General features: G+C 38.2%; 1 protein-coding gene across 2 annotated transcripts in view; it reads right to left on the bottom strand.

Annotated features, from left to right (window-relative positions):
- The window catches only part of CACHD1 (cache domain containing 1), a 235,715-nt gene that overhangs the window by 120,744 nt on the left and 92,259 nt on the right, over positions 1 to 22,712 (bottom strand). For both annotated transcript variants that reach the window (XM_086390374.1, XM_086390375.1), the window contains exon 2: positions 18,216 to 18,278. In XM_086390374.1, the coding sequence (XP_086246500.1) occupies positions 18,216 to 18,278 (63 nt within the window). The remainder of the gene's footprint in view (positions 1 to 18,215; positions 18,279 to 22,712) is intronic.

The following is a 22,712-nucleotide window of genomic DNA, read 5'->3' as shown; positions in this document are numbered from 1 at the left end:
ATACCAAGTATATGAACACATGTCTCTTGTAATTTAACTACGTCTTTGGGATAAGCTCTTTGTTTCTCTTCCTATGATGCCAAGTGTATAGTAAGTCCTCAACAAATGTTTGCTGAATCCATCAACCGTCTACCACTTAGCAGTGGTATGCTCAGAATCTCCCCCTTGAAGAGCTCATGATCTATAGTTTTTCCGTTCATTCCCAATATCTTGAAAGCATTACAGCATGAGTTATTCTGACAAGGTCCCAACACTCAGGAGTTTGGGCTCCCTAAATTTTTATTTTTTAGAAGAGGTAAAATAACCACAAATTTTCTTTCTGCTGCAAAAATACTTACAGTATTTAATATTTTCTTACTTCTTCCAAAGTTTGATGAGTATTCTTTCATCACAATATTTTTTGCCTTTCTTTGAAAACAAATCCAACCTTGAATGGATTTTTTCCTGGAAAGCAGCATGATGTAGCATAATGGTTTGTAAATCTTTTATAAAGTGATAGGCCATTAAAAAACACAGAAAATCTCATATTAAATTTCAATATATCAAACAAGTAAGGTAAATTGCTGTACGAATGAATGGAGAAGAAAAGGACAGGACCCGGTCCTTACATTCTGTCACAGCCTCTGCAGTACCTCATCCATACCTTTGGAAACAAAACTTTAAAAATATATAGTAGAACACTGAATTTCAATCCCTTGCAACCAAAATTGGGTTCTCTTAGCCCTTCAGTTGGATGCCCTTGCACAAGATATTTCTTTGGTATAATTTTCCTTGTCAGTGAAACTTGTAGAGCTTTTTATGAGGATTATGAATTTGTGTAGCAAATACCACTTATTATACTGAGATACTTTTTCAAGGTACTGAGGGTACATCAAAGACTGTCCTCACAGAGCTTACATTCTATTAAAAAAGATAACACAATTTTAAAAAGTCATAGATGAGTCCTAGGGGATAAGTTGTAAGGAGATAAATAAAGCAAGAAAGAGGTAAGAAGTAAAGGTGGGTATACTTAATAACATTTATAAATGGGTGGTCAAGGAGGATCTCAATGAGCGGTAACACTGAGCCAAAACAGCAACGATGTTAGGGAACGGGCCACGTGGCTCGATGACAAAAGATTTAAGGACAGTGTTGTTGTTCAGTTGCTCAGCTGAGTCTGACTCCTTGCGACTCCATGGACTGCAGCATGCCAGGCTTCCCTGTACTTCACCATCTCCTGAGGCTTGTTCAAACTCAAGTCCATTGAGTCAGTGATACCATCCAACCAACTCGTCCTCTGACATCCCCTTGACTCATGATATATATTCAATAAATGATAATGATTACCATAGCCAAGATAATATAAACAAAGAAAAAAAACGGGATTAAAAATTTTGTCTCTGCTACTTTACTAGTTCTCTGAGGTCTTAAACCATTTACAATGACCTCTAAGATGCTTACTCCTTGGAAGGAAAGATATGACAAAGCTGCTGCTGCTGCTGCTGCTAAGTCGCTTCAGTCATGTCCGACTCTGTGCGACCCCATAGACGGCAGCCCACCAGGCTCCCCCATCCCTGGGATTCTCCAGGCAAGAACACTGGAGTGGGTTGCCATTTCCTTCTCCAGTGCATGAAAGTGAGAAGTGAAAGTGAAGTCACTCAGTTGTGGCCGACTCTTTGCGACCCCATGGACTGCAGCCGACCAGGCTCCTCCATCCATGGGATTTTCCAGGCAAGAGTACTGGAGTGGGGTGCTATTGCTAGAGAGCATATTAAAAAGCAGAGACATTACTTTACTGACAAAGATCCATATAGTCAAAGCTATGGTTTTTCAAGTAGTCATGTATGGATGTTGGAGAACAAAATGGCAGCCCACTCCAGTATTCTTGCCCAGAGTATCCTGTGGATGGAGGAGCCTGGTGGGCTGCTATCCATAGGGTCGCACAGAGTCGGACATGACTGAAGTGACTTAGTGTGCATGCATGCACTGGAGAAGGAAATGGCAACCCACTCAGTATTCTTACCTGGAGAATCCCAGGGACAGAGGAGCCTGGTAGGCTGCCGACTATGGGGTCGCACAAGAGTCGGACGCAACTTAGCAGCAGCAGCAGCAGCATGTATGGATGTGAGAGTTAGACTATAACGAAAGCTGAGCACCAAAGAATTGATGCTTTTGAACTGTGGTGTTGGAGAATACTCTTGAGAGAACCTTGGACTGCAAGGAGATCCAACGAGTCAATCCTAAAGGAAATCAGTCCTGAATATTCATTGGAAAGACTGATGCTGAAGCTGAAGCTCCCATACTTTGGCCACCTGATGTGAAGAACTGACTCATTGGAAAAGACCCTGATGCTGGGAAAGATTGAAGGCAGGAGGAGAAGGGAATGACAGAGGATGAGATGGTTGGATGGCATCACTGACTTGATAGACATGAGTTTGAGCAAGCTCGAGGAGTTGGCGATGGACAGGGAAGCCTGGTGTGCTGCAGTCCATGGGGTTGCAAAGAGTTGGACATGACTGAGCAATTGAACTGATTATGAGATACAGTTTTCTCATGGAAAATGGGATAACAATACCTGCACTTAGTACAATGTCATTGCTGCTGCTGCTGCTAAGTCGCTTCAGTTGTGTCCGACTCTGTGCGACCCCATAGATGGCAGCCCACCAGGCTCCCCCGTCCCTGGGACTCTCCAGGCAAGAATACTGGAGTTGCCATTTCCTTCTCCAATGCATGAAAGTGAAAAGTGAAAGTGAATTCACTCAGTCGTGTCCGACTCTTAGCGACCCCATGGACTGCAGCCTACCAGGCTTCTCCATCCATGGATTTTCCAGGCAAGAATACTGGAGCGGGGTGCCATTGCCTTCTCCGACAATGTCATTAAGAGGACAAAAATAAGAAAATATGCAGGGAAATATTAAGGAAATAAAGAACCACATAAACTGTCAACCACTGAATCCCCTCCCATACTATCTCTCGAAAATAACAGATGACCATGCCATCTTATTAACAACGCATTCAATGATTTCATAGGTAGTCCAGGAAGAGGATTTTTAATATAAAAGATAACTTCTCTTTTGGAGAGTCAGCCCAAGAACAGTAAGAACTGAAGGAGATCGAGATTGATTTCCAATGAAGGAAACCTAACCACTAACCAGCTTAAACTTGCTGGGGCTCTGGTTTCAGAGAATAACCATCTATTTGCTCTGGTCCTTGGCTGACTCACTATAAATTCCCCATCTGGGTGGCTTCAATACACCTTAACCTTTCTTTTGCCCTCCTTCAGATTTAGTGCCTTTGGTTCACTCATTCAACAAACATTGAATAAATATTATACTTACAATAAACACAGAGCCAAGAATAGATTTGGGTGAGGGGGTGAACTAAACCAGGAGTCAGCTTAAACAAATCCCCTGTGGAAAGATGAGGGGAAAGGTAGGGGGCAAAGAAAGAAAGAATCCATTCCATTTCCAGAATTCCTCTAGTCTGAACAAGTCTGAACCTTGGACATATTTCAGTAGGTAATTACAAACAAAATGAGAGCCTTCAGGGTACCACTACACTACATTACACTTGGCAAGGCAACCCCAAAACAACTGCAGTACAAGAGTAACTCCAGTCATTTTGTCCCCCAGCAAATATTTACTAAATGCCTACCTAGTACTAGGCACAGAGAGCCAGAATTCAAAAGACAAGACTCCCAAGTGCTCAGCTCTTCCACACTCCCTTTTCTTGTCTACCCACTGGCCCTTTTCTGCCTGTGGTCCAGTGTACAGTTCAACAACATAATCAAACTTTTCTAGAGTGGCCAGTTTCTGGGAATAGGAATACAGAACGAATACAAATGCAAAGCCAATGTACATCCCATATCCAGTTTCACATTTCTCATCTAGTGTGACTTTTATTTACAGCTTCCACTGGTCCCTTCCACAGTCTTTCTGTGATCATCCCCTCTTAGAAATTCTCCTTCTAAAGGTTATAGATCTTTTTTTCTGGACCTTACCTAAAAGGATTAAAAAGTAGACTAAGAACAGCAGTCTTCTCACTGGTGTACTCCTAAATTCATACTCTACCATCCTTTTATATTCTGAAAGCAGAACTCAAAAATACTGAAAGCCTACTCTGAGTGAACCATACAACTTTTAAACAATCTTGCAAGACTATTATCCCTATTTTATAGTAAATGAAAAAGTTAAATATAATGCCAAAAATCAAACAAAATAGTAAGTAACAGAGCCCTGCCTGGAGCTCAAGTCTTTCAAATCAAAAGATGAAACTCTTGTTCTCTCTTCCAAACGATAAGAGAACTGTCAAAAAAAGGAGAAAAGTTATCTATCCTTTCTGGTCATGTACCCATAATCTCCAAGGTCCTTTCCAGCTTTAAAATTCTAAACATCATGTTAGTTAGGACTGATTATTTACACTTTGGCACATAAACCAACTCATTATAATGGATTCTCTATTCACAATCTCTTTGAAGAGGTCTTTTATGCTTTTAGGCCACATACAAATCATTCTGCTACTAAGTATATTTCTTTTCATATGAAAAAAGGATATAATTTTGTGCAAAATCTATTTCTTGCTTTTCAGATGGATCCTAATCTATTGCTTTGAACTGATCTGAATTGTTCATGGCTGGGGCCTTGAGTTCATACTCAGATGAAAGAATAACTTAGAGTATTATTAGCACCTGCTAAGTATTGATTTTTTATAAAACCAATATGCTTCTCCTTTCGTATGTCTCACTGATGTATTTGGTGGAATGAAACCTTAAACTTCAAATCATTCAGGCAGAATCAGTGTCAAATAACAATTCATAAAAATAATCAATATTAATAAAAACTAGATTTGTACTATAATGTGTTTTAAATGCTCAAGTGTTTGAAATATATTTGGGGGCAGAAAAATTCTTAGATTCTACACTATACATGTAAGAGGTAAGCTACATATAAACACTTGAGCTGAAATTTGAGCTGTTATCAAAGAGACAAATCAGCAGTTTTTATCCAAGTTAATTACCAGATAAAACAAACAAATTCAACACTCCTCATTGGAATACAATAGAATCCAGATTTTTTTTTCACAATCTCCAGAGCAGAACCCAATTTTTTGATATATAAAGGAGAAGCAAAGTGTGACCAATTCTCAAGAAAAGAAGACACAGAGATTAACTTCAGACATTTGAAGATGAATGAGCAGGCAGGATTCTACAATGGCTTCCCTGGTAGCTCAGCTGGTAAAGAATTCACCTGCAATGCATGCGACTCCGGTTCGATTCCTGGGTTGGAAGGATCCCTTGGAGAAAGGATAGGCTACCCATTCCAGTAGTCTTTGGCTTTCCTTGTGGCTTAGCTGGTAAAGAAACCACCTGCAATGCGGGAGACCTAGGTTCAATCCCTAGAAGATCCCCTGAAGAGGGCATGGCAACCCACTCCAGTATTTTTGCCTGGAGAATCCCCATGGACAGAGGAGCCTGACGGACTACAGTACATGGAGTCACAAAGAGTCTGACATAACTCAGTGACTAAGCACAGCATTATAACTATGCTCAAGAATTCAAAGGAAAATTGTTCTTGCAATGAGTGAAAAGAGAAAAGCCACAGTAGAGGAAAACAACTTCTATTAAAAAGAAGCAAATGGAAATCTTAGAGCTGAAAAATATACCTGAAAATTTTTTGGAGCTTAAATACGGCTGAGTAGAAGGACCTGCATCTCCTCCAGGAAGAATTCAAAATCACAATTAGCTGTTGAACAACCTTCCACAGGAGGATACTGGAATTCACCAAAAAACAATACCCCATGTCCAAACACAAAGGAAAGAGAGTGAAAGTGAAGTTGCTCAGTCGTGTCCGACGCTTTGCAACCCCATGGACTATATATACAGTCCATGGAATTCTCCACGCCAGAATACTGGAGTGGGTAGCCTTTCCCTTCTCCAGGGGCTTTTCCCAACCCAGGGATCAAACCCAGGTCTCCCGCATTGCAGGTGGATTTTTTCCATCCAAGCCACAAGGGAAGCCCAAGAACACTGGAGTGGATAGCCTATCCCTTCTCCAGCAGATCTTCCGGACCTAGGAATCAAACTGGGGTCTCCTGCATTGCAGGTGGATTCTTTACCAACTGAATTATCAGGGAAGCACAAAGCGGAAGTTGCCAAGTGGGCAACCAACAAACTGGAGAACAATAATACCAAAGAAGTTCTCACACTGTTGTGAAGGTTCTGAGCCCCAGCTACCCAGCCTGGGGATCCAGCACAGGGGCTGGGAATCCCCAGAGATTCTGACTTTGAAGGTCAGCATGATTTGGTTACAGGACTTCCACAGGACTGGGATAAACAGAAACTCCACTCTTGGAGGGCACAAACAAAATCGTGCTCACACTAAGACCCAGGGGAAAGGAGCAGTGACCCCATAGAGACGGAACCAAACCTAGCTGCTAGTGTTGGAGGGCCTTTTGTGGAGGCGTGGGTTGGGGTATTTCCTGGGAGGAGCCCCTTGGTGTAAGCCTTCTTGGAAGTTGCTATTAGCCCTACCATAGCACCTATAGGCTCTACCATAGAGATGGTTGGATAACATCACCAACTTGATAGACTGGAGTTTGAGCAAGGTACAGCAGTTGTAATGGACAGGGAAGCCTGGTGTGTTGTAGTCCGTTGGGTTGCAAAGAGTTGGACACAACTGAGCAACTGAACTGAACAGAGAGCCTGTAGACTCCAGATTGGGTTGCTGCTGCTAAGTTGCTTCAGTCGTGTCTGACTCTGTGTAACCCCATAGACAGCAGCCCACCAGGCTCCCCCATCCCTGGGATTCTCCAGGCAAGAACACTGGAGTGCATTGCCATTTCCTTCTCCAACGCATGAAAGTGAAAAGTGAAATTGAAGTCACTCAGTCATGTCCAACTCTTAGCAACCCCATGGACTGCAGCCTACTAGGCTCCTCCATCCATGGGATTTTTCCAGGTAAGAGTACTGGAGTGGGGTGCCATTGCCTTCTGCAAGGCAATGATTGGGTTCCCTCAGGCAAAATAATTAACAGGGAGGGAGCACAGCCCAACCAATCAGCAGACAGTGAAGAGTTTTACTGAGTGTGTGGCCCTGCCCACCAGAGCAAGACCCAGTTTTTCCCACCACCAGTCCCTCCCATCAGGAAGCTTATACAAGCCTCTTAGGCCTCATCCACCAGAGGGCAGACAGAAGAAGCAAGAAGAGCCACAATCCTGCTGCCAAGCTAGAATGAAAGCTATATCACAGAAAGTTAATCAAAATGAAAAGGCAAGAGGGTTATGACCCAGATGAAGGGACAAGATAAAACCCTAGAAAACCACCTGAATGAAGTGGAAATAGGCAACCTTCCAGGAAAAGAATTCAGAATAAAGATAGTGAAGATGATCCAAGACCTCAGAAAAAGAATGGAGAAGATGCAAGAAGTGCTTACCAAAGACCTAGAAGAATTAAAGAACAAACAAACAGAAGAACAATACACTAGAAGGAATCAGTGGCAGAATATGTGAAGCAGAAGAACAGATAAGTGACCTGGAAGATCGAATAGTGGAAATCAGTGCTTCAAGACAGAATACAGAAAAGAGAATGGAAAAAAAAAAAAAGAAGAAGACAGCCTAAGAGACCTCTGGGACAGCATTAAGCACACCACCATGCACTTTATAGGGGTCCCAGAAGCAGAAGAGAGATAGAAAGCACCTAAGAAAATACTTGAAGAGATAATAGCTGAAAAGTTCCCTCACATAGTAAAGGAAATAGTCAATCAAGTCCAGGAAGTACAGAATCCCAGGCAGAATAAAATCAAGGAAAACACACTGAGACACATAGTAATCAAACTGACAAAAATTGGACACAAACAAAATATTGAAAGTAACAAGGGAAAAAGGAAAAAACACAAGAGAATTCCCATAAGGTTATCAGCTGATTTTTCAACAGAAACTCTGCAAGCCAGAAGGGAATGGCACAAACATATTTAAAGTGATTAAAAGGAATAAGCTACAACTAAGAATCCTCTACCCATAAAGACTCTCATTCAGATTTGACAGAGAAATCAAAAACTTTACAGATAAGCAAAAGTTAAGAGAATTCAGTAGCACCAAATCAGCTTTACAACAAATGCAAAAGGAACCTCTCCCGGCAGGAAACACAAGACAAGGAAAAGACCTACAAAAAATAGACCCAAAACAATTAAGAAAATGGTAATAAGATCATACATATTGATAATTACCTTAAATGTCAATGGATTAAATACACCAACCAAAAGACACGGACTGCTTGAGGGGGATGAGAACATGCACATTTGTGTGTTTTTCCTTACTACGTCACTCTACTTAACCTCCCCACCAAATTGTATGCAATTATTTATTGTTAGGTTAATCATGTTTCCATTATGACTTGCAATTTAATCATCTTTTATTTTTTATTTTTTCTGGCTGCTGACTGTGAAAACTGATACACATCTTTCACTATTGTGACTATGTATTATTTGTTTAATACCATTTTATCATTGGTCAGAAAATTAGAGAATTCTGTATCACTGAAATTACCATTTAATAGAAAAACCTGTAATCACTTTTTAAAATCCAAATGCACACACACACACACAACTTGGAGTTTTTTGAAAAAATACAAATGCCCAGATATTATTTCTTTTTCCTCCAAAGCTCAGGATGTGATTCTAATGAGCAGCCATGTTTCAAAAGAACAGGGTTATATGATGATCTTTTTACTTTTATCTAGTTGCTTTACTTTATCTATTTCATATTCAGTGCTCCCATTTCATATAGTTTATGCTTTCCAATCTCCACATCTCTTTTTTTTGTTGTTGCTCTTTCTCAAGCCTTCGTCAAGTGTAGCAGAAAATCTTTGTATGTGTGTGTGTATATATATATATAGTATGTAAATTTTGCCTAGCTAATAAATTTATGACATTTTGATTCTATTTGTTTGGCTAAGTATGAATAGAAAAATAGATTTGTAATGTATATTCACTTAAAACTTTGACATAGTTTGTTTTATTCTGGCATATAGTATTACTGCTGACAATCTAGAAAGCTTATTGTCTTACTAATTAAAAAAAATTTTTTTGAATAGGCTTGAAACTTCTAATCCAATCCTAAGAATATAAAGAAATACTATGTTGTAAGAAACAAAACAAATGAAGCAAACAAACCAGGAAAGTAACAATGTGATACAGTATTATTAACTAAAGTACAAATTTTATTCAAATTTCACAAATATTTATGTTAGTATCCATTATTTGTTTTCATACCTTACTCAGGATTTCACATTGTATTTAGTTGCAGTGAGTAGCATCAGCTGTATGCAACAAATTTTGATAAATTCTCTTCATTTTTATTCTGTTAACAAATATTTTCCCATTTTCCTTATTATGGCTTCTTAGATACACCCACAGTTTAAAAATGGACACTTAATTTCCAAAAATGTGAGGTTTTTAAAGTATCTTTGCTATTAATTTCTCATTTTGATATTAACTTCTCATTTAATTGCTTTCTTCTCTGTAACCACCCTCAGTGTTTTTTCAGTCTTCTAACTTCACTGAAGCTTTCAATAGCTAAGTCAAAGATCTCTCTTGGTAAATGTCACAATGCACTTGAAAATATGTAGGTTATTTTAAAATATCTTTTGACATTGATCTCTAACATAATTCCACAGTGATAAGAGAATAGATTCTGTATAATCTCAAAATCTTTAGACCATGAAATTTTTGTACCTTGTTTTATGTCCTTGGATATGTTCCAGTGTCTCTTGGCTTACAGTCTATGAGAACTTGAATAAAATTTATATCCTACTATTGTATAAATCTTAATTATGTTGAATTGGTTCATAGTGCTTTTCAGGTGTACTATATCCTTCTACTTTTCTATTCATTTTATTAATTTTTGAGAATTTGATATTGAAACTCCAACTAAAAATCTTAATTAGTCTAATAAGAAAAATTATAATACATAGTGGAACTAAACGTAACTTTGCTTGGTATTTTCCAAGTCTCCTGTAAATGTGTTATCATGCTTTCATAATTTAAAAAAGAAAAAATACCAACAAAACTTAAATACATTTGAAAAATTTTAAATATATTTGGAGAGGTCAACAGTAGAATGGAGATAATATGAATGAATTCAAAAATCAATTAAAAATTATCTAGTCTGACGGTCAGAGAGGGAAAAATTAAAATAACAGTAGAAGGAGGTATCATCTCAGGAACTTACAGTGAAATATTAAAAGATTTGATGTATGTATAATTGGAGACCCAGAAGGAGAGCATATAATGGAGAAACTCTTTGAGGATATAATGGTCAAAAGAGTCCCCAAGTTTGATGAAAGATATAAATTTACAGATTCAGACTGCTCAACAAACACCAAGCAGAATAAATACAAAGATGGCTATGTCTAGGCAGCCATAGTCAAATTACTGAAAACTAAAGATTAGAGAAAAGTCTTAAAAGTAGCCATGGGGTGGGAAATGGGGCGATGACAATGCATACAGAGTAATAACTTGCACTGAGTCCTCATCAGAAACTATGTAGTCCAGTACACATGGGACATTACCAAAGTGCAAAAAGATTAAAAAAAAAAAATCAATCTGGAATTCAACTCGCCAAAACTGACACAAAATGAGAGAAAATCTGAAGAAGGGAAAAAAAAAGTCCAACCCTAGAAAACCCCTAAACCTAGAGCTATTAAGGAATCTGGATGACCAAAAACTAACTTCAGGTCCAGATGGTGCTCTGATGAATTCTACCTAACATCAAAGGAAGGATTAACACCAAACCTACACTCTTTGAAAAGTAACAGAGGTGGAATTTCCAAACTAGTTTTATAAATCCAGGACCCTAAAAATCAAAAAGTGATAAGTGATTAAAGAAAAACTAAAAGAAAATCAAGAGTTTGGGGAGCAGTGTGGGCTGCAGTATAAATACGGTGCTCAGCTCTTTTGGAAGGAAACTCTTGAGAAAGGACTTGAAGGAAGCGAGGGCCAGTGGGGATTACATGTTGGAACAGAACCAGTGCAAAGGCCCTAAGGCAGGAATGCGCCAAGAAACAGCAAGAAGGCAAGTGGAGTATCCTGCAGGGCCAAGTAAGGAAAGTTTATGAGAGAAGAAGGAAGGGATTAACTGTTCATTATTAATAGAGTGAAGACCCTGGATTTAGCAAAGTGGGGGTAACCAGTGACCTCCAAGATAGTGGTGTCTTGGGGTTGGTGGGACCAGAAAAGGTTGTATAGAGAAAGGGAGAGCTGGATCTACGGAGTAGAGACATCTCTTGTGTTGGGGCTGTGCCTCAAAGGGGAAGAAAGAAAGGGGACAGTAGTTGGAGAGGGAGGTGGAATCAAAAGAAGGGGTTTTTGCATGTGTGTTTAGAGAGAACAGCATGCTTGTATGTTAATGCATATGATCCTGGAGTTCCCTGGTGGTTTAGTGGTAAATCATCTGCCTGCAATGCAAGAGACGTGGGTTCCATCCCTGGGTCAGGAAGATCCCCTGGAGCAGGCCATGGCAACTCATTCCAGTGTTCTTGCCAGGAAAATCCCACAGACAGAGGAGCCTGGTGGGCTATGGTCCATGAGGTCACTAAGAGTCGGGCATGATTGAAGTGATTGAGCACACATGTATGTGATCCTGAAGAACTAATACCATAGAAGAGACAGGCAGACTGTTCCCTTGGTCCAAAGTCAGGTACATCTCCTCTTTAAGTATGCAGTTCTCCTGACAATTTGCTCATTTTAAAAGAATCCCAAGGTCTTCTAAAATCAGCTGCTGCCAAAAATCAATAGTTTATGAAATACTGTAATAATTATGAAAATGTTTGCCATATCATTAAAAACAAATTGTTAACATAAATAATTACTCGAGCACTTGAGAAAAAGTTAGAGCAAACTCTTCAAACATATCCAAAGTAGTTTTTTTAAGTGATTCAATCAAGTGGCCCAAGAAGCTTTTCCTCCTTTTGTTTTTTTCTTCACTGCTTTGTGTCTTATGGAGCACATTTTGCTATCTTACAGAGCACTTGATGGAAAATTTATTTTTCTTGATACAGGTTCAGTTTGATATAATGCCCTTAAGGTGTTCACACAACTTCATTTTTTAAAATATTCAAAAATGAAGTCAATGGGAGGTGACCCACATGAGAATGTGTGCCTGGGATTTTTATTTTCCTGAGGCTGTTGCTATAGCTTTTTGGCAGCAAAATGAACTACATAATGAACTAATTAAAAATTTAAAACACATTGTTAGGCAATTTAGAACCACACTCAAAAGGTTAATTTAAAAGAAATAATGAGAAAAAGCAAAGAAAAGTCTATATACTAAAGAGAGTTTTGTGGTAAGAGTCAAGAATCACAAAATGGTTTTTATTAGTTTTAATTATTTTGCTCCCCTAACCAGAAAGATATTAACAGGTCGGCTTTACTGCCAAATTACATAGTATACACAAGTCAGGTCCAACTCTCAATAAGATTTGATAGTAAAGAGAGAGAGCAAGAACCCATGGGGCTCCAGTTTTCATTACCCCAAAGGAGAAACGATGGATAGAAAATGCAAGTCAGTATTCCAGATACTATGAAACATATGAAAGCAGGCATAGCAAAGTGGTTCCTTTCCAACTAAAGATTGTGAGCTATAATTAAGAGGACATAGGTCAATAATCTACTTCAAATAACTAATCTGTTTTTGGCTCACTAAACCAATCCTAGAAACAGCTGAACTGTTATAATTGTTAAGAGCTGTTACAATTGTTAAGAGGCTGAAACTGAAAGCGTTAAGTTGCTCAGTGGTGTCTGACTCTCATGTGACCCCACCAGGCTCCTCTGTCCATGGGCTTCTCCAGACAAGAATACTGGAGTGGGTAGCCATTCCTTTCTCCAGGGGACCTTTCCAACTCAGGGATTGAACTTGGGTCTCCTGCAGTGCTGGAGATGGCAGATTCTTTACCATTTGAGCCACCAGGTTAGTGTCTTAAAGAAAAGTGGAAACTACCTTCGGACCACAAAATCCCTGAACAAAGACTCAGTGGCCCTAAGAGGGTAAGGAGAGCAGAAATCTGGGAACTAAGCCAGAGCCAGAACCTGCTTTTATCCTGAGAATTATACATAGTCTGGAGACCTGGAACTTCCAGTTTGATGATCACTTGGGGCATCGGACACATAAGAGACAAAACCTCAGGGCTTGGCCAAGTGGAGAATTATGATAGGAGACAGTGCATAAAACTATAACCCAAAGAGCTCTATGCTCTCAGTACAACAAGGGAATACAGAGGGATGGCTAGAAAATTACTGATAGAAAGATTCTACAGATATCTGGAAATTTTAGAACATACTTTTAAAATAACTAAATAGATCAAAGAAGAAGTGATAAAATAGGAATACACCTAAATAAAAATAATATATATTATATGTGGCCACAATATACAATTATCAAATATACAATACTTTTTTGGAGATCATTGTAGGAGGACACAGAAAAGAAATTATCTACATAGAAAACTTAGAGGAATCTACAGATAAATCATTAAAACTCATATGATAGCTTAAAAAAATTAGACATAAAATATATGCATGGAACTGAACAGCAACAGTTAAGAGACACTGTGCTTACCAAATCATATTAGTAAGATATTCTCTCCAAACTGCTCTATAGATTTATGGTAATACCAATACTGTTTCTAAAATTCACATGTAAGAGCAAATGATCTAAAATTCTAAGAAACATGACGTTAGCCATCTAGATATGTGGTACTGGCACAATTATAGATAAATACACCAAAGGAAACCAAATCAAACTCACACATACATGGACATTTGACTAATGACTGAAAACAAATAGAAAAAAAAAAAAGGGACAATTACTCAACAGAAAGTGTAAGACCACTTGGCAATACACATGGGGCAGTGGGAAAAAAATTGAATACCTGCTTCACATCCAACATCAAAAGCAATTCCAGGTGGCTGAAAGTCTTAAAGGAGAAAGACAAATATTTTAGAAGACAAGATAGGAGAACGTCTTTATGTCTTTGGGGTAGAATTTAACAATACCCCAATAACTGGAGACCAAAAAGAAAAGAAAAATTGACTTAAAAATCGACTATTAACATTAAAACTTCAATTCTTAATTGTAAGAATTGAATATCATAATCCCATGTAAGATAGCATAAAGAAAGTGAAAAGAAAAGCCACACATTGGGAGAACATTTATATTTATGAAACATAAATCTTCAAGGAAATCTAATATGGTAATCACTGGCCACACGTGACTATTTAACTTAAATTTAAAATTTAATTACTCAGTAGCTTTTGTTACATTTCAAGTGCTCAGCAGCCACACGTGCTAGTGGCTGCTTAACTAGTACCAGTATGAAACATCTCCACCACCACAGAAGTCTCTTTTGGATAGACCTGATCTAGAACAGTGTGAATATTTAAACTTCTAAAATAAACAGACAACTCAATTTTAAAAATGGACAAAGGACATTAGCAGGTATTCGACACAATAATAAACACACAAAAAATGAACCATAAATGTGGTAAACAGTCATTTTAACCTCATTAGTAATCAGAGTAAAACAAATTAAACTCATTAGATAAAATCTCAACATTCCAAACTGGCAAAAGATTAAAACTCAATAATACCAAGTATTGAAGATTGTATAGAGCAGTACATGTCCAGTACAGTCTGTAGACAGGTAACCCATGGTAACCACTGTGGGAGCAGTTTTGCATTATCCAATCACATTGAATACTCTGGTACCCAGCAGTTCTACTTTAGAGAAGGAATTCTCCACCTGAGCCAGTCTCTCCCCCGACCCAGGCTACTTGGAAAAGCATTTAATTGGCAGAAGTCAGAGATAATAATGTTCCTGCAACTCAAAGAATTATTCCACTTAAATTTTGCACCAGGAGATTCGACTAACAACAATAAAAATCAACACTAGACACAACCCAAACATCATCAAAAGAAAAACAGATACATAAACTGCATTTAATGGAATGCTTATAATCGAAACTAAATGTTCCTTAGTTACATATATCAATAGAGGTGATTTTAAGGAATATAATGCTCAGTAAAGTAACAAGACACGTGAACATAATATACTTAAGATGTATATAAAGAACAAAAACAATCAAATAATGAATTTAGGGACATATATATATATATTTCAAACACACACAAGCAAAGGTATGACCAACAAAAACTCAGGACAGAATTATCCTTGGGCAAGAAAGGGAGATGTCACCTAGGAGATGTTACATGGGCACTTTCTAAAGTACCGGTAATGCTTTATTTCTTTAGATGGGTTGTAGGTTGAGATGTTCATTTTAATCCAGTATTTCTGTATTCTACTCATACATGTTTTATATACTCTACATGTCTGATACATTTCACAATTTTTAAAAAGTCAGCTCAAATACTTAACAACTAGGCTCCTTGACCTTCCTGAACTTGGTTAGTTATAGCTAAACTCCCAGAACCTTACAGAGTTATTCTATAGTTTCAAGGAGATAATATGTATGAAAGTGTGAGTCACTGTGATGGAGGACAGAATAGGAAACACAGAGGTAAGCATTTCCCTAAAGATTTCATCCTGGCTACTGTCCAGGATCACAGGGCCCTGAGTTCCTAGGCAGTTATTAATCAAGTCAAGTAGATGTCAGGAGTTCTCTGTTCTCTCAATTTAGAATGAGGATAACTCTAGTCTAATTCAAGCCACAAGAGAATCATAATATTGAAGGCAGAGCAGATACTCACTGAAAGTGTCTGGAAACCTTGTCATGGAAGAAAAAATTATTCAGGACCTGGGTATTTTCAGTTTTAGGCTAAATGGTAATGACATGATAATTATCTCCAAATACTGGATGTGAAAGTGGCATAAGATCTATTTTGTCCAGGTTCTTCTAGAGAGACTGGAGGAGTTACAGAAAAGTTAAAAAGCACATTCCTGGTCAATATTTAAGAAAGAAGTTTTGACAATAAAAGGGAGGAGACAGAAATGACGAGGTGATGACTCTCCTTCATCTGTCTTCTTCAACTAAAGATAGTTTAGCAAAGTCTTCTGTTTTGTAGACTTCCCTGGTGGCTCAGGTAGTAAAGAATCCACCTGCAATGCAGGAGACTCAGGTTCGATCCCTGGGTTGGGAAGATCCCCTGGAGAAGGCAATGGCGACCCACTCCAGTATTCTTGCCTGGAGAATTCCATGGCTATGGTCCATGGGATCACCAAGAGCCAGACACGACTGAGCAACTAACACTTTCTGTTTTGTAAGAAAATACAGATTTTAACATAAACTCTGTTAAAATAAAAATATAGATGGTATAACTTAGTGTCAAACTTATTTTGAAAACCAGTTCTCTTACTTAGTATTCATGAGACTGTGGCCAACTTATTCTATCTTTTGGAGTTTTGTCTACCTCATCTAAAATAATGATAGCATCATTCCTTCAGGGTTATAGGGAAAAACCAATGTGGTAATAAATGGAAATCACCATACTTCCATAAGTGCACTAAATAAGCTGCTAATAATTTTTTGAAAATTATTATAGATTTCCAAACTTGTTCACAGCTAGATTTTAAAAAGCAAAGACATCACTCCAAGAAAATGAAACAACTTTCATGTTTAAAAACAGCTAAAGAGGGACTTCATTGGTGGTACAGTGGTTCAGACTCCACACTTCCAATTCTGGGGGCACAGGTTCCATCCTTGGTCCAGGAATTAAGATCCCAAGTGCCCTGTGGCATTCCCCTCGGCCAAGAAAATACATCTAAAAGAAGAACCCATATCTGTAAGGAAAGGCAACAAAACTGATATCCCTGGATCAGTTTCTTTAAAACATTATCAAATGGCTTTTAGTCTCCCAGTAAGTCTCCTTAAACATGCTTTGTGTAGAAACCATCCCCTATAAAAACCCTTTTCATGAAAAACCCTTTCAAAAGCACTTTCCGGTTTGCCAGAATAAAAATAAGACAGAATTATGAAGGTAAGATTTGATACAACAAACCACATTCCCTACAATTTCAGGTCATTAGTTTTTAAAAGTATCTAAATCTAAGAAAAGGGGTACATGTTTAATATCTCATGTTGTCTAAATTTAACCTGCAGAAACCAATAAATGTCTTAAATGTCTATAAACAGGAGATGCTGAACTTCAAGATGAAACCACAGTAATTTATTATAAATAAATAAGTATCCTATAAATAACTTAACATTAATGACACTTGAAAACTTAGTCCTTCTGCATAGCACTTTTGAAGTTCCGATCGAGTCAACATGAGTAAGATAAAGGCAGCAACTCAGGGAGTTTAAATTATTTTGTATTTTCCTATAGTTATTTTTTTATTCTATGGAAACACTCTGTTACACTCTGGTTTTCAGCTTGGTCCTGTGTTTTACTTAAGTTTCTAATCTAGCTTCAAATGACTAGTTGGCAGTCATATGGTGTAATGAGGTTGGTGGATTAGCTGAAATTAAAACCCAGAATCCTCTTTACCACCCTTTTTTTTCAAGCACAGATCAATTATTTATGACCAAGTTCACCAACACTATGTTTTAGTTTAGGAAGCAGTCCATTTGAAGCCAGCTATAAATAAAGTGAATAGAATATGGCCTTAGAACTTTTTGACGCCACGGAGCACTGAGAAGATGGGAGAAAAGTGGCAGTGGAAGAAAGCCAGAGGCAAGAAAAATAAGAGAACAAAAGAATCCAACATTCACTGAGCTGCTTCTACATCAGGCCATCCACCTACCGTATTTCACTTATTCTCAGTCAACTGGACATTATTTCATTTAATTCTCACAACCCCATCAAGCAGATATATCTCCACCTATTTCAAGATTAAGAAACTGTAGCTCAAAAGGCTAAATCTCTTCCTGAGAGTCATGAAATAAGTAGAAAAACCAGAATTTGACCTGGGGTTTGTCTGATTCCACAGCCTGAGTACTTTTTCCTATAGCAGATGAAATCATTTCTAATATTTTAAAATCTGAGTTTTGGAATTTCCAAAAAAATAACAAGGGACTAAATAGTATTTTCAATGTATAGCAGAAAACCATCCTATAACCATTATTCCAATTGCTTATAAGAACCTAAGTGGGAGGGTGTCATCATTTGCCTAAGATGTGTATGAAATCATATATAAAGAGCAACAGACAACCTCACATGGAGATTGGAAAGAGTCATGAAGCCAAAAGCAATCCAAAGACAGAGAATGCAAGTGTGCCATCACCTCTTACCTGCTGCACTTCACTTTCTCCATTCGAAATTTTCTCAGTGTAAACAAAGGAGTTGAATATCCGCTGCAAGGAACAGAAAATGAACACACATTAGATTTTCTAAATAAGGCAAACCATTTTCTATATGAATGTGTGTGTGTGAATAATCTGTTTACAGCACAAAGAGAATCAAGCAGAAAAAATTTAATTAAAATAGTTACTTTACACAGAGAAATCCAAATATCAGCCAGAGTCAATCACACTGATGGAAGCAATACCCAGGCACTTCTGTAGTGAAATAAACCAGATGTTACGCTATATTTTTCATTTTCAAAAATACATTTAATTATAGATTTCCGGAGCCCATGCCATTTTATCCGACTGGTATAATCTGACAAAGCTGTGTTTCTCATTTAAGCCCTGCAACTCCCTGAATGCAGTAATTGTTTACAGACACTACAATCTAATGTAATAAAGCTCTTTAAAAAGGATTTTTTCCATATTCTCTCATGTCCCTGTCCAACTGGTACCTACCCAATATTATCTACCACCTTCATTACCCAAGCACCCCTTTGAAAAAGTAGTATAACAGGGCTTGCCAAATACATGTGGCCTTAAGAGAGGATCCAATCCTTACATGCCAGGAAATACGACAACCACGCCAAGACATCAGTCCAAGCTGTGGCACACAAGCACACACATTCTTCCCCTGGTCTCTGCCTCGCTGATACCCACTCCTGCAGCCACTGCTGGCATTTACATCTTGCAGACTTACGACTCTACCGAACCCCACGTTTACTGACCAATCACAAGTGACTGAACTATAACCAACTGAAAAAGGAAAAAAAAAATAGAGAACCCAAGAGATGTATCCGTTAGGGGCTGGGGGGAATAAAAAAGTACAGCAGCCTCATCATTTACCCTAAAACTTTAAAGATACCTCTGGAACTCTCCAGATGAGCAAGCAGTCAGATCTGGAGATGTCAGCCAGAATTTCCCTTTTGCCTTTGTATCCCACTGCCGAGGGTTTGTCAGCGTCTGGGACAGCTTCCCAGACGGCCTCACACACCTGCGTGGTTGTGGTGAGGAAGACAAGCACCAAGGTCATCAAGTGCTGTGCAAATGAAGGAAGATCAAGGTGCTGGGGCTTGGGGAGGAGTGGAATAGGGGGTTGCTGCTGGGGGAAGGGAAGCAGTTTGGAAGGCCTGAGACGGAATGGGATGGAATTACAGTCTGGAAAATTCTAATTATGAATATCATAATTTTCAGTGAGCCATTCATTCATTCATATTTATTGTCTTTTTTCCCTAAAAACGACTCTGCTGATAGGAAAGCAGGTTACGTCTATTTAGGACTCATAAAACACCTCTGTGACAAGCACCATTCAGTTCAGTTCAGTTGCTCAGTTGTGTCCAACTCTTTGCTCCTTATTTAACTGAGGAAATGGACACATTTTAAAGAGTGCCTAATGCAATGTACATTGTACCTTATGTGCATATCTTATGTAATAATTCCTGCAGCCCCAAAGATAAAAAAACTAAGACGCTGGGAAATTACATAACTTTCCCAAAGTCACTCTTCATGGCTGGAATTTGAACCCAGCTCCACCCCCCCCCCCAAAATGGTGCTACTCACCCTACTGTCTCATGAGCAGTTGTTACATAGTATCTTAACACATAGGAAAGGAACTCCTATTAGGAGCTAACACCCAAACATAATGCCGATCAACAATCCCTTATGCACAGTTCCAAAATTCAAAAGTCCCTGAAAATCAAAAGGTGCGCGTAACACATTTGCTAACAAAATATGACATGATCTGAACTTATTGGCAGTAAATCCTAACTTGTATTTATAGTCTTTATTAAACCACTTAGTGTGGGGATTTATTCTTTATGATGCAGATGTATTAATGCATCTGATTATAGGGTTCTGCTTTAGATCTCACTCAGGGTGTTTGACATCATGGTACATCAGGATCCTGAATTCTAAAACAGATCTGGTTTCGGAGAAGGGATTATGAATCTGAAGACCTCCAGCCCCAGTTTTCTGGAGAATGCCTTAGTTAGCTAGACAACAACGCTTTTAGAGACTGAGTCAATGTTATTGTCACCTAACTCTCAGACCATATACAGTTTTTGTGTAATTTGATTTTTACAACCTGCTTGGTACCAAGAGTGCACTTTTATTAAAGTGAATAACATAACATGAATTAACACAATTCATGTAGTGTCTCTAGATCTGAAAGAGTGTGGTCAATTTCTTATTTCATTTCTGGCAGTGAAATTTCAGGGGATACATTATCTGTCCTGTCCTGGAAGATGTTCCTACAAGAGGAACTGCTGGAGCAACCCGTGTCCTGGGAAGCAAATCAGATCCACTTTGCTCAAGCCAACATCCACCAATGGCCATACCTAGTAAGGAACCCAGATCCTTCCCTCTTCTTTGTTGTTAAAAGAAAAGCGAGTTCCTCAGTAGTAATAAGGAATATAAGCCTGGAAGTGTTTGCCAGGCTGTGTTCAGTCCCTGTTTTACACATTCATTATCCTAATAATTATTAATAATGACAGCCAATACTTTACATAGAGCTTTATATGGCTTGTAAGCATTTCTATATTCTTGACACCTAATAAATATGGTGGGTAAAAGAAAATTTTCAGAGAAAGAAGTTATAGACATGAGCAGCAGTGCCCCTGCAAACTACTTACTTTACACAACCCTCTCACCATCCCAAGAAGTGAAAGGAAAGGTGGCCTGCTAGAATACTAGCTTGGAGATGTCACCAAGCAAACACTTTTTTGCCCCTATCCTTTCCCCACGGGGGTGTGGGGTGTTAGTGAAAAGTCAGAAGAAACGAGATAGTAAACACAATGTGTGGTGCAAGGTTAAAAGTAGTAAGCACAGGATTTCAAGATATAGAGTGAATTTCCATTATGCTCTAGATTAATGGACAGTAATAATCTTTCCTAAAATGCAAGGCCTGCAAAGTCCAGCTCTCAAAGGCTTATTAGGCTTAGTACTTTCATAATTTACAATTTCACATAAATGATCTCATTTCATCTCCACAATAACCCTATGTGGTGGGCAGCGATCTGAAACCAATTTTACAAATTAAAAACTAAAGCTCAAAACTTCAATGTATCACAGGTTAAAAAAAAAAATTTCAAGTACTGAAGTCTAAACCTAGGTTAAATTAAAAACATGCATTTTTTCTAGCACAGCTAATAAATTTATTCACATTATCTTTTTCTTAAGGATAATCTGCATGCAGGAAAAAATGAGGATTTGTTTTTTTTCCTATCCATTTCATTTTAAGCAAGATATAATGTGCTGGTGTAACATTTTATATATATGTAACACTTTATATATGTGTAACATTTTATATATAAAACCAGTGTCAGGAGTAATTAAATATGGGTTCAATCCCTGGGTTGGGAAGATCCCCTGGAGAAGGAAATGGCAAACTCTTTCAGTACTCTTGCCTGGAAAATCCCATGGACAGAAGATCCTTGCAGGCTATAGTTCAGAAAAAGTCAGACACAAGTGAGCACATACACACAGGAGTCCCAAAGACTTTATCTTTTATTACTTTCTGTCGCTACCGAAAATTGTGAAAGGAATAGAATACAGAGTTTTGTGTGGATTTTATTTCTAATTTGAGAGCTAGGAATTCCAAACAGTATACCTAGCTGACATTTGGTGACTGCAAGAATTTCTTGGTTGTTAGAGAATTTGAAAAGCGAAAGTGGAAAAAAGTTTTCTTAAAGCATGACATGAAGAAGCAATCCCAAAAGGTCAGACTGTTCATCCTCTCTGAGGATTTACTCTCAGTAACAGAGGTAGGGTACACATGGGTGGAGTGGGCATTCCACATTCTATTTCCAAGTTGTCACTTTCCCTTATTCCAGTTCCCTGGAGGACCAAGGGAATTCCAGACATTTGAACTCTTAATTCGAACACAAGCTGGAGGGGGTTTGAAGTCAATCTCCTCAATGCACAAATCCCTGGAAGTAAAAGGCTTGTTCTTGCCCACTATTCTTTCTCATTCTTGCCAAATACTAGAAATAAAAATACACTTTGTTGTATAATGAACAGATCATTAAAATGGGTGAGGAGTATTTTTTTTTTAAACAAGTTATTTTAAGGATAATAGTTCACCAACCCCTTTTTGTCAGTCATATTTATTTCCATAATTAAAAGAGCAACAAGAAGATGCAGCTCAGGGCAACTGAATACCCTGATCTAAAGACAAAACTGACCTTTCTCTCATTAAAACACATAGCCTGGAAAACTGACAATATCTTCTAAATTATTTGCACATCCTATGTCCTAGCAGTTCCTATCCTGGTATATACCTAGCAGAAATGTGTACATGTTTATCAAAAGAAAAACTTAAGAATGTTCATAACAGCACTACTCATAAGAGCCCCAACCTGGAAATTATACGAATGCCAATCAGCAACAGAATAGACAAATTGTGTGAATTCACAGGGTGGAGTATTTGGGTGAGATGAAATGAAG

The sequence above is a fragment of the Bos grunniens genome, chromosome 3 (assembly GCF_055505025.1).
Source record: "Bos grunniens cultivar Pamir isolate PY7600 chromosome 3, Bosgru_T2T1.0, whole genome shotgun sequence".
Lineage (NCBI taxonomy): Eukaryota > Metazoa > Chordata > Mammalia > Artiodactyla > Bovidae > Bos > Bos grunniens.
The sequence above is the reverse complement of the archived record's forward strand: the minus strand, read 5'-3'. Positions and strand labels throughout refer to the sequence as shown.